General features: G+C 44.2%; 1 protein-coding gene and 1 pseudogene across 1 annotated transcript; both read left to right on the top strand.

The window, feature by feature from the left end:
- Positions 1–1248: 1248 nt before the first annotated feature.
- Positions 1249–5481, top strand: LOC125549269 (uncharacterized; annotated as a pseudogene).
- Positions 5482–6762: 1281 nt separating this feature from the next.
- LOC125546012 (protein LIFEGUARD 2) lies at positions 6763–11427 on the top strand. The gene is made up of 4 exons (XM_048710085.2): positions 6763–7163; positions 7674–7787; positions 10690–10847; positions 10959–11427. The coding sequence occupies exons 1-4, from the start codon at positions 6887–6889 to the stop codon at positions 11163–11165; spliced, it is 756 nt and encodes a 251-aa protein (XP_048566042.1). The 5' UTR covers positions 6763–6886; the 3' UTR covers positions 11166–11427.
- The last annotated feature ends 716 nt before the right edge of the window (positions 11428–12143 follow it).

The raw sequence follows: 12143 nt of genomic DNA, 5'->3' as shown, positions 1-12143 counted from the left end.
GACCGTCCCATATGGCAATTAAGAATGTTCAGGAGATGGGGACGCCCTGCCGGTGGTGATGGATTCCGGCGGCGGCGGAACTCGTGCATGGTGGTGGTTCAAGGAGACGCGGGCATCGGGGACGAGATAAGGGCGTCCGGTGTGAGCAGATTTGTGAAACGACAAGGTGTTGGACGGGATTTGGTTTTTCATCGCGTTTCAATCAGCTGGATATGTGGAATGATTTTACAGGCCAAATTCCTGGGTAGACAAACTTGTTCATGTTGGGATTCGTAAATGAATTCCGCGAATTCAGACACAAATGATGGGTGCCAAAGAAGCTTTCATGAATTGACATTTTTCTCCGGAGAGAATACTCCCAAAGTCCATCTCATATATGATACTCCCTTCGAGTAGACAATATAATCAAAGGACAACCAGATACAAAATGACCTATAAAATTTAAAATTACAACATAAATCACACTGGTCGTCTTCTTCATTCACTTGTTTGTCACCTGTCGGAGCTTGGAAATTACACTAAACAGACATTAAAAGGTAGGGAAACCTACAAATGCGCTCGATGTACAATGCTTTGAAGCCTTTTTTGCGGGAAGTACAATGCTTTGAAGACTACGATAGTTGCTCCCGACTAACAACGAGATCAGTGACCGCTATAGGAACATCAGTTGGGGCGACACCTCAGGCAACACGAACTTGCACCCATTCGCCTCCAATCAAGAGGGTTGTATAAACCAGACCTTGTCACAGAAGAAAACAATCGAAGAGGTCGACGTTGCCACATCAATAACCAGTCAACTGCTTTCCTTGATAGACATAACAACTGCCAACATCCGATAAGAACCGACAGATCTGGCGACACTGACCCTTGCGGGCACTCGTCAGGTTCAAAAGAATTGTGGTATGATAAGAGCAACTACAGACAAACCTAGCTAATATGACCCCCTAAATACCTGCGAACGGTGACAGGTCACTCCTCAAAAGTTCGCTTTTCCACAATCGGATACATCATTAGCAAATCCTCAAATCCATACAATTACTTGCAATGTAAAACCTACTCTAAATCTTTGCACACGGCCGTCCTCCAAGTCCTTGTTGTTCCCTTCCCTGCCCTTGCCTGATGACCGCGAGCCCCGGGAACTGAATGCCCGGTTGCTGGCGAGGAAGAGTAGGACATGGGACACGACTGGCCCATATGGGTCACGAGTTGCCACCGTCTCCCATTCTCTACTATTCCTCATCGGTTCCCATGGCCTTGACATCGTCGGTGGAGGTGAGATCGATGATGGATGAGGACGGGTGGGCCTCGAGGGCTACCGCGGCCTCCCGCACCCTCTACGTCACACGACGGGCATGTCTCGCGTTCGTAGTGGACGAGCCATATGCATTTACCTCCGACTTAGTGCCCGACGGGAGGACGCGCCCCGAAAGGGTTGCGTCACCACCCCTGGGGTGGGCGCCAACAGATCGCACTGTGTCCGACAAGGTGGCGGTCATGCAGCTCCAGGCAGATCCAAGTGCCATTTGTGCAGACGCAGTGGATTCCCGCCGGATCAAGTCCGTCTGCGTGCTGCTCATGATGGAGTTGTTGGATTTCCCCGAAGAGGAAGGGTGAAGTAGTACAGTAGCAGATAATTTTTTCCTCGGTTAAGAACACAGATTCATCGAACCAGTGGGAGGCACCACACTAACAACTTTAACGACAGCTCCACACAAACAAAACAAAACTGCTTGCACCCAACAAAGGCAAAGGGGGTAATCACTCCCCTTGTTCTTGCTAGTCACAAGATTGAAAGCATATATTGATATACAAAGCGATAGAAAGTAAAAGAGCAAATGAAAAGAGCATATGTGGAGACTTTTTGTATTGATGAGAAATAGACCCTGGGGGCATAGGTTCACTCATGGCATCTCTCTCAAAAGCATAGCAACTGTGTGGTTCACAAAATACTGCTAGGCAATTGACAGAATTTAGAATATTTATAATCATTTGTGTCATGTATAATTGTAATCATAAAAACAGTAATTTAATTGATACACAATTGTAATTCGTTCACTACGTCTATCCTCCCGTTCCATTCACCCCTTATTGCTTTCTACCTCGATCAAACTCCTTTTTATTGTTTACAATATGATTCAGTAATTTAATTTGCTTGCATTCATCAATTTCAACCACACTATATGTTAATCCTTATAACTACCAAGACTAGTTGGACTAACAACCTCAATAGCACTGGCGGAGCGTTGTGGGGACAATTCCGGGCTGTGGCCACCCCTTCCAAAAGCCCAAATATTTTTTTTATAGGACTCACAACCCATCTCGTGCCCTAGTAGCAGGAGAAACTGAGAGGCCCAGGCGCCGAGCGCTACCTGAACGATCGTGAGCGCGTCACGTGGGAGCAGCTGCCCCATCCCTGTTCTGTTCGCCTGTCCCCCCTCCGCACTCCACTGCTCCTCGCCTCCTCCGCACTGCTCCTCCGGTCGCCCCCATGGGACATGGTGACTTCTACCGCTACTGCTCCTCGCCTCCTCCCCTGACTGGCTAGGTCTTCTTCCTCCTTGGATCCTCCCATCTCCACTAGTCCCCTACTTCCCCGGCTCCCTGATAAACTACGTGAGTCCCCTCCCAATCCAATCCCTAAATCCCCATCTACTTATTGTGTATGCTCACTGTTTTCTCCTAAATCCTTTCTGAATTCCAGTAGTGCAAGTGGATCTGCAATCTATAGCAACAAATTCGTGGGGGTTGCCAAATTTGTGGGGGATCTGCAGCCTAACAGGGTATGTTATGTGTGGATCTTAATTTTTGCAGTTCTATCTTGCTAAGTTAATTGGAGACCATCTTAAATTCTTGATTTTAGATTGCTAGAGTAAGTAGATTAGTTCCAGTTAAAGAACAAATGTGGAATTATGATTTTTCAGCTGATGAAAATTTGTTTGCAAATTCCAATTTAGGTAGCAATGGGGAGAAACAGAGCAACAACTATGCATTCATTTTTCAAAAGAAAAAGAGATGACACATCTGTTGAAGTTGAAGGTCTTTTGCCTCTTAAATCTCTACCATTGGCATTGCTTGAACACGAGTATCATACTGAGAATGAAGAACAACATCAAACTGAAAATGAAGAAGCAGAACAGCTGAGTGAAAATGACGAACGGCAAACAAATGAGCCTATCATATTTCGAGGTGTCGAGTTCTTGCAGAGAGATCCTGCATTGCGACCACAAATTTGGCAATATCCACCTAATGTGAGAGATGAAGTGCGAAGAGCATACATGCAACTAGGTCCTATGCAGCCAAAACTGAATGAGTACAAACCTTCTGGAAAACCTGGGCATCAACGGCGTTTCCAATTCAGTTGGTTCAAGGATTTTCCATCATGGTTAGAATATTCTACTAGCAGCCATCGTGCTTATTGTTTTTACTGCTTCCTAGGCAACAAAAACATCAAGAAACGAAGTGGTTTTGATGTGTTTTCTGCTCATGGCTTTGACCATTGGAAAAAAGTTAAAAATGGAGAAAGGTGTGCGTTCTTGGCTCATGTTGGATGTAGTCCTTGTTCACACCACAACAATACAGTGAGAGATTGTCATGCTATCTTGGATCAACCAACCCACATAGTAAACGTATGAAGGTTCAAGACAACAAGGAGAAAGAGAGAGATACTTTGCGGTTAAGAACATCAATTGCAGTTGTGAAGTGGCTCACCTTCCAGTCTTGTGCTTTCAGAGGCCATGATGAGACACCCGAGTCAAGAAATCGAGGGAACTTCATTGAATTGATAAAGCTTCTCACAGAATTCAATCCCGAAATCGCAGCCGTAGTTTTAGAGAATTCTCCTAGGTGTAGCAAATACACATCCCATCAAATTCAACAGGAGATATTGAGTATTTATGCACTGAAGGTTAGGCAGTATATCCGCCAAGAGATTGGTGATTCAAAATTCTCTATTCTAGTGGATGAAACATGTGATGCTTCTAAAAGAGAGCAAATGGCAGTAGTGTTCAGATTCCCCGATAAAGAAGGTTTGTTACAAGAACGCTTCTTTGATCTGATACATGTAAAGAACTCCACAGCACTAACATTAAAGGAAGAGTTGTCTGCTTTATTGTCCAATAATGGCTTTGATGTTCAAAATTTGCGTGGCCAAGGATACGATGGGGCTAGCAACATGAAGGGTGAGTTCAATGGATTACAAGCACTTTTCCTCAAAGATTGTCCGTATGCTTATTATGTACACTGCTATGCACATCGCCTGCAACTTGCCCTTGTTGCTGCAGCCAGAGATGTTGTTCCTATTAGCCAATTTTTCCAGAAACTTCTCTACATCATAAACATTGTTGACTCATCGTCAAAGCGACATGATGAGCTACATGATGCCCAAGTTGTTGAGATTGCACGTCTACTTGCAATTGATCAGATTGAGACAAGCAAAGGGGGGAATCAGATCAAAGCATTAAAGCGTCCAGGAGACACTCGATGGGGGTCACACTTGGGTTCTATATCTAGCCTTATGGATATGCTCAACGTAGTAAGTTCTACTCTACAAACTATAGCTTCTGATGCTTCTGCTGGTACACACCGAGCTGATGCAGATACTGCTTACAACTACTTGATCGATTTTGAGTTTGTGTTTGGCCTATGTATAATGAGAGAGATATTGGAGATCAGTGAAGAGCTTGGGAAAGCTTTGCAAAAGAAAAGACAGGATATAGTGAATGCTATTCGTTTAGTTTCATCCACAAAGGCCCTTCTAGAAAAACTGAGATCAGATAATGGTTGGGATGATTTTTTTTACTACTGTTGTTGAGTTTTGCATGGATCATGGCATTGAGATTCCTGATATGGATGAGCCATATATTTTACGTGGGGGTCGTGCTCGTCGTCAAGCTGATAATTTTACTAAAGTGCATTATTTCTGAGTGGAGATATTTCGAGCAACGTTGGACAGCCAATTGAATGAGTTAAATTTGAAATTCAACGAAAAAGTGATGGGTCTTTTATCTGTTAGTGTAACTCTAATACCAAAAAATGGGTTTGCATGTTTCAATGCTAAAGACATATGCAAAATGGTCGAGAAGTTCTATCCGGCAGATTTTACACATCAAGAGCTAATTGCATTGGAGCGTGAATTGAACCATTTTGCTTCAGATGCTTCTAATAATGAAGATCTAAAGAAGCCAACAACTTTGATTGCACTTTGTAGATGCCTTTTTGTGACAGGACGGTATAGGATCTATAACATGGTTGATAGGTTGATTTGTTTGCTTATCACTCTTCCGGTTTTCCACTGCTAGTGCTGAGCGTGCATTCTCTAGCTTGAAGATTATCAAGACAAGGCTGCGCAACACAATAGAAGATGAGTACCTCGCCAATAGCTTGCTTATACAGGTTGAACGGGAACTTGCAAAAAAATTCAACTTTGAAGATATAATTGCTGATTTTAAAGATCGGAAGAAGAGGAGAGCAAATCTTGAATGAATCACGTACTCCATGTTGTCTAACTATCCATGTTTGATTCGTCTTTTGCTAAATGGTTAGGAGGTTGCTAAATGCCTAAATATGCTTGGGTGCTCTTAGACTGCTATATATATTCTCCAATGATTCTAACCTGATACATACATGAACTTGCACTTTCTTGGTGTTACTTGCTAATTTTTTTTCATAAATCTGAACCAGTTGGCCCCCCCTCATTTTTGCTTCACGCTCCGCCACTGCTCAATAGTATTGTCGGAAACCAAGAACTACTCTAACTGTGCGCATGTACTGATCAGTGATTGCAATCCAAGCACTCCTACTCGCTGGAAAACCTTGATCCTCAAACGAGGGAAAAACTTTCTGCTAGCTATATCGCCCTTTTCTCCGGGGTTCAACAACTTCCAAGCATGGAAGTGGCAATACACTCCCGCATAATGATGCAGATTTAGTCATGTGGATCCCAGTATGCACAAAAAGGATTCCTCACTTCTCGACATGGAATTTTGAGAAGAACAGCATATTTACTGTTTGCTCCCTTGCTATATGCTTGTCTTGACCAAATTTGGAAGACAAAGCTAGCATGCTAGCTCGACAGGGCTTTCAAACATGGAAGCCAAGTCGAAGGGTTAGTGTTCCCTTTGAAAAATTAAAATGTGGGCAGTCAAACGGGTTGCAGAACATGACTCCAAGCCCGCATTACTTCAACCAGATTACACCGAGGCCACTTGTGCAAGGGGCCAAAATCCATGTGAGCATCCAAACATGCCCTTCATGTTGTCGCCATGTTTGGCTAGATAGTTATTGTGATATTGTAAGATGTTTGGCTAGATAGTTATAGTCATAGTGATATTGGATAAAACTGGCAGAGTTTTTCCTTTTTTATCTATAGTTCCCATGTGAAAAGAAACTCCTAAAAAGATCCAAAAGAAAAACATTAGTCCCCTATACGCGCCCTGGCCCACAGTCGACCTTGCTCATGCGCGTCGACCGCGCGACGACTCAATCAAGCGCGTCTCTCCCGCTGGGTTCGCTCCACGCCATCTCGTCTATCATCGTCTCGCCGCCTACCGGGCCCCAACGCCCCTCCCCACCAATCCAAAATTCGAAACCGCTCGAGAGAAAACCACGTCCGTCTCCACAGCCACACAAGATGTGTGGGTCCCGCCTGTATGCGGAACCGCATTTTTTTTCTAAGAAAGATCCAGGAAACATTCCCACGGCGCCCCCCTGCATCTGTCTGACCGGTTGGTTGAGCACTAGAGTCTTCTCGTCCCCAAGTTCCCGTTCGCTTTGCTCCTCCCCTCCCTCCCTCCCCTCTCGCCTTCCTTGCGCCACGCCCGCGAAAACCCTAACTCCGGAGGCCGCTTCCCTTCCCTTCCCCGGTCACCGCACCGCCGGGCGGGGCGAGATGATGGGGTACCAGAAGGGCGTCGACATCGAGGCGGGGACCTCCGGCGGCACCGGCACCGCGGCGCCGACGCGGGGGCTGTACCCCGGGATGACGGAGAGCCCCGAGCTGCGCTGGGCGCTCATCCGGAAGATCTACGTCATCCTCTCCCTGCAGCTGCTCCTCACCGCCGTCGTCGCCGCCGTCGTCGTCAAGGTCCGCGCCATCCCGCACTTCTTCGTCTCCTCCAGCGCCGGCCTCGGGCTCTACATCTTCCTCATCATCTTCCCCTTCATCGGTGAGGCCTCGAACCAGCACTCCTCCGTCTGTTCCGTTATGAATTTGTCCTTGCGGTTTCGGTCCGATCCGATTGTCGGCAGGGTTTCCGCGACCGCGAGAGCGTCTCTGAATATATTCCCTTCTTATTATTGCATTTCCGTTTAGATATCGGTGCTTAATTCGCACGAATTTAGACCCGATAACGATAACTGTATGCGTGCGATTTAGTCATGAGGGTCGTGGTGAGTGGACAGGACTAGCTTTCCCTTTGCGTGCTCTGCTCTCTACTCCATTACCTTTGAGATGCTCTGCTCTGTACTATTATTACCTTTGAGATGCCGTCGCGTCCCCGCAAAGCAATGGATGTATTGTACTTACAAGTTACAATTCCTGAATTTTGCATGAACGCCCCATGTACTACTCTTAATTTTGCTTTACCTGACTAGAATGGGAGGTGCTTGCTTTGTAAATTTGCAGCTGGTATAATCTGTTAGTACTAATTAAAATGCTTGTTAATTTTTGTACGCAGTGCTGTGCCCGTTGTACTTCTACCGCCAGAAGCACCCAGTCAACCTGCTGCTGCTTGGCGTCTTCACAGTGGCTATCAGCTTCGCTGTGGGAATGACATGTGCCTTTACTAGCGGTAATTGTCTTCTCACCATGTACTCTGCTCCTAGCTTGTTCTCGTGTCACTCTGCTCTGATGCTTATGTAAATCAGCACCCTCTAACGCCCCTCTCATTAGTTGTGTTAATTCATTGGTTCTTACATACGATTAGTAGATAATTTCCCACTATTAGCTTGTTAGTCACTACTATGTACGGCAATAGGATAGTTTCCTACTAGCTATTGTTGTGAAGCATTTTGTTTGCGTGCGAACTGGGTTCAGAAATACATGTGCCGCCAATTTGTCATGGCCATGCAAATGGTACACACTCAGGCAGCCCATGTGACTATCGTTGATGCATTTTACTAGTCTGTGTTGAGGTCCAAGTTGTAGCTGTTAGTCACCTTATATGATATGCTTGTCTGAATTAAGCATCTGCAACATTACCAGCTCGTAGGATTGCTTTCTGAGAAGACCTTGATTTGCTTTTCTCAGCTGTTAGTTTTTAAACTCAGAAATTTAGCAAATAGCAGTAAGCTTTGCTTTTCATAGAACATTGGTTGGATCTTACATATTTATCTACTTTTTCTTCCTGCCACTGTTTGTTGTAAGATACATAGTGATGTGATAGTATCAATTTGATCTGAAGGGCTGTTTGGTCCAATAATATGCCAGCCGACCTGCCCATGTTGGCATGGTTTTGGCAAGGATGTGGTTTAGGCTGCACGATAGCTTAAACTTTTATCGAAATAAAATGGATTTTCACATGATATATCATACTACTGGTGACAAGACAATAGATGCTTCATGGGTTCAGATACATGTGCTGCCAATTTGCCGTGGAAGCATTTTCCTGGTCTGTGTTGAGGCCCAAGTTTTAGCTGTTGGTCACCATTTATGATCGAGATATGCGTGTCTGAGTCAAGCATTTGTAATATTGCCAGCTGGTAGGCTTACTTTTTGAGAAGACCTTGATTTGCTATTTTCAGCTGTTACTTTTTGAACTCAGAAATTAGCAAACACTAACCTTGGCTTTTTTTCATAGAACATTGGTTGGATCTTGCATATTTGTTTACTGTTTCTTCCGGCCACTATTTGTTGTAAGATACATAGTGTTGTGATAAAATCAGTTTGATCTGAAGTGCCGTTTGGTCCAATAATACGCCAGCCAACCTGCTAAAGTTGGCATGGTTTTGGCAAGGATGTGCTTTAGGTTGCGTGACTAGCTTAAACTTGTATCAAAATGAAAGGGATTTTCACATGATATATCATACTACTGGTGACAAGACAATAGATGCTTCATGGGTTCAGATACATGTGCTGCCAGTTTGCCATGGCCATGCAAATGGTAGACACTGACAGGAAGCCCATGTGACTGTAGTTGAAGCATTTTCCTGGTCTGTGTTGAGGCCCAAGTTTTAGCTGTTGGTCACCATTTATGATCGAGATATGCGTGTCTGAGTTGAGCATTTGTAATATTGCCAGCTGGTAGGATTACTTTTTGAGAAGACCTTGATGTGCTATTTTCAGCTGTTACTTTTTGAACTCAGAAATTAGCAAACACTAACCTTCGCTTTTCATAGAACATTGGTTGGATCTTGCATATTTGTTTACTGTTTCTTCCGGCCACTATCTGTTGTAAGATGCATAGTGTTTGTGATAGTATCAGTTTGATCTGAAGGGCCGTTTGGTCCAATAATATGCCAGCCAACCTGCTAAAGTTGGCACGGTTTTGGCAAGGATGTGCTTTAGGTTGCGTGACTAGCTTAAACTTGTATCAAAATAAAAGGGATTTTCACATGATATATCAGACTAGTGTGGTGACAAGACAATAGATGCTTAATAGGTTATTTAAGGGCACTCCATGCATGTGCTGATTAAATCTCATAGGATTAAAGTGATTGGAAATACATAATCTCTTGATTTAGATGAAGTTATGTTGTCAGGCACTCTTACCTGTCATCCATTTGTGTTTGCGTCAGCGTTCATACCACTCCATTTTGGGGTTGTACTAATTCTAAGGCATCCGTCAATTTGCCATGGCCATGCAAATGGTAGACATTGCCAGGCAGTCCATGTGACTATAGTTGATGCATTTTCCCAGTCTGTCGAGGGTCAATTTGTAGCTGTTGGTCACCGTTTATGATATGCTTTTCTGAGTTAAGCATTTGTAATATTGCAAGCCAGTAGGATTACTTTTTGAGAAGACCTGCTATTTTCAGCTTTTACTTTTTGAACTCAGAAATTAGCAAACAGTAACCTTCGCTTTTCATAGAACATTGGTTGGATCTTGCATATGTATTTACTGTTTCTTCCAGCCATATCTGTTGTAAGATACATAGTGTTTTGATAGTATCAATTTGATCTGAAGGGTCGTTTGGTCAAAATAAGCCAGCCATCCTTCTCAAGTTGACATGTCTTTGGCAAGGATGTGGTTTAGATTGCACCACTAGCTTAAACTTTTATCGAAGTAAAAGGGATTTTCACATGATATGGTGACAAGACAATAGATGCTTCATAGGTTATCTTATATAAAGGTACTCAATGCATGTGCGGTTAATCTCATTGGAAAGTGATTTGATTGAAAATACATAATCTTTCGATTTAGACAAAGTTATGTTGTCAGGCACTCTGTTTTTCTGTCATCCATTTGTGTTTGGGGTTGTACCAATTCTGAGGTTCATTCTAGCTTGTACCACATCGCACAAGGTTGCTGATAGTTTGCTTCTTCAATGTGGCCATTTACTTCAGATTTTAGCATGCACATGCTTTTATTGTTTTGTCAGATTTACATGGAAGGTTCTTTCGTAAAGAGCTGTTTGAGATGATAAGAAAGCAATTAGTTCATTTAGTGATGTGTGTGTGTGTGTGTTGTTCTTTGTCATGCTGATGTTTTTTTTTAATAAAGAAACAACTAAAATGGTCTGCCCTGTTCACAGGCAAGGTCATTCTGGAGGCCGCGATTCTTACAACAGTGGTTGTCTTCAGCCTCACTGCTTACACTTTCTGGGCCGCAAAGAGGGGCCAGGACTTCAGCTTCCTTGGTCCTTTCCTGTTTGCTTCTCTCATCATGTTGCTCGTCTTTGGGTTCATTCAGGTCAGATCGATGCCTATGCGGCTCGCATTAATTCCCTTCAAATTCGTCCATTTATCAGTCTTCTCTATTACTCTACAATAAGTACTGATCAAGGCTTCTTTAAATATGCAGATCCTCTTCCCGATGGGCAAGCTGTCTCACATGATCTATGGCGCACTGGCGGCACTCATCTTCAGTGGCTACATTGTGTATGACACAGACAACATCATCAAGCGTTACACGTATGACGAGTATGTCTGGGCCGCCGTCTCGCTCTACCTTGACGTCATCAATCTGTTCCTGGCCCTGCTGACCCTGTTTAGGGCGGGTGACAGCTAAGCGCATCGCCCTGTGGCTTCAAATCCGGTGGACGAATTTGGTATCGCGATGAGTCCGACTTGAAGAATTGTATAGGCTGGTATCGCTGGCACAGTGAAGATGTTGCTTAGTTTAGTTGAGTTGATCCCTAGTAGAGAGGAAACGTAAGAAAACTGTGCAATCGGTTCTATGTATGGTGGATGTGATAGCTGGATTGGTGGTGTTGCTGCGTGTACGGTATCGTCTCTTACTATAACTGTGTCTGGTATCATTTCTATCTCTACACTGCACGTTGACCAGATCCACGCGTGTGGACCGTTTTTAGGCTCTCGCAGTTTAGTTTAGGTTTTTATTAGTTTGTTCATTGTCTTCGTTTAGACGGTGGCGATGGCGACGTTGAATAAAGTTCCTTCAAATCCTACTCTAAGACAATTGGTTCTATGGTTGGGGATGAATTAGGAAGCCAGTCTGTTCAAGTAATGATGGTGCGGGGGCGGCAACATCCTCGTGGTGGACCTGTGTCCTCAAGCTTTGCTGCTGCGACGATGTTTGCTCCAACATCGGTGTAGAGCTTGGGAAGTAGTCTAGGAGAGGATACAGATTGTGGTCTGTATCGACGACATCTGAAAGATGGTGGATCGTGTTCGTGGATGGCAGGCTTGTTTTTCTTCTCCGACGTCTTAGTCATGTGGGGGTGTTAGATCTAGAGTTTGATGACATATCCAGGGTGTTTGCGCTGGTATGATTCGTTGTTGTCTTTTTGGTTTTGCCGGGTCGAATGTACGTGACCTATATTAAGATTGTTATGATATGTAAATGAAGCATGTAAAAAAGGTATAGTTTACTTATGAATTGGTGTCCGGGCCCTTCGTAATGTTTGCTCGCGACTAATGAGCTGCGTATGGGGGGTCCGCGCTGTCCGCTTGGACATATGGGAATGGCTGAGGTAGGATGAGATTCAGCATGTAATCAGGTCAGCAAACTTGCCGGCGCATCTCT

Source organism: Triticum urartu, chromosome 3A (assembly GCF_056163025.1).
Source record: "Triticum urartu cultivar PI428250 chromosome 3A, HENAU_Tu73, whole genome shotgun sequence".
Classification (NCBI taxonomy): domain Eukaryota; kingdom Viridiplantae; phylum Streptophyta; class Magnoliopsida; order Poales; family Poaceae; genus Triticum; species Triticum urartu.
This window is presented reverse-complemented; position numbering and strand designations above follow the sequence as displayed.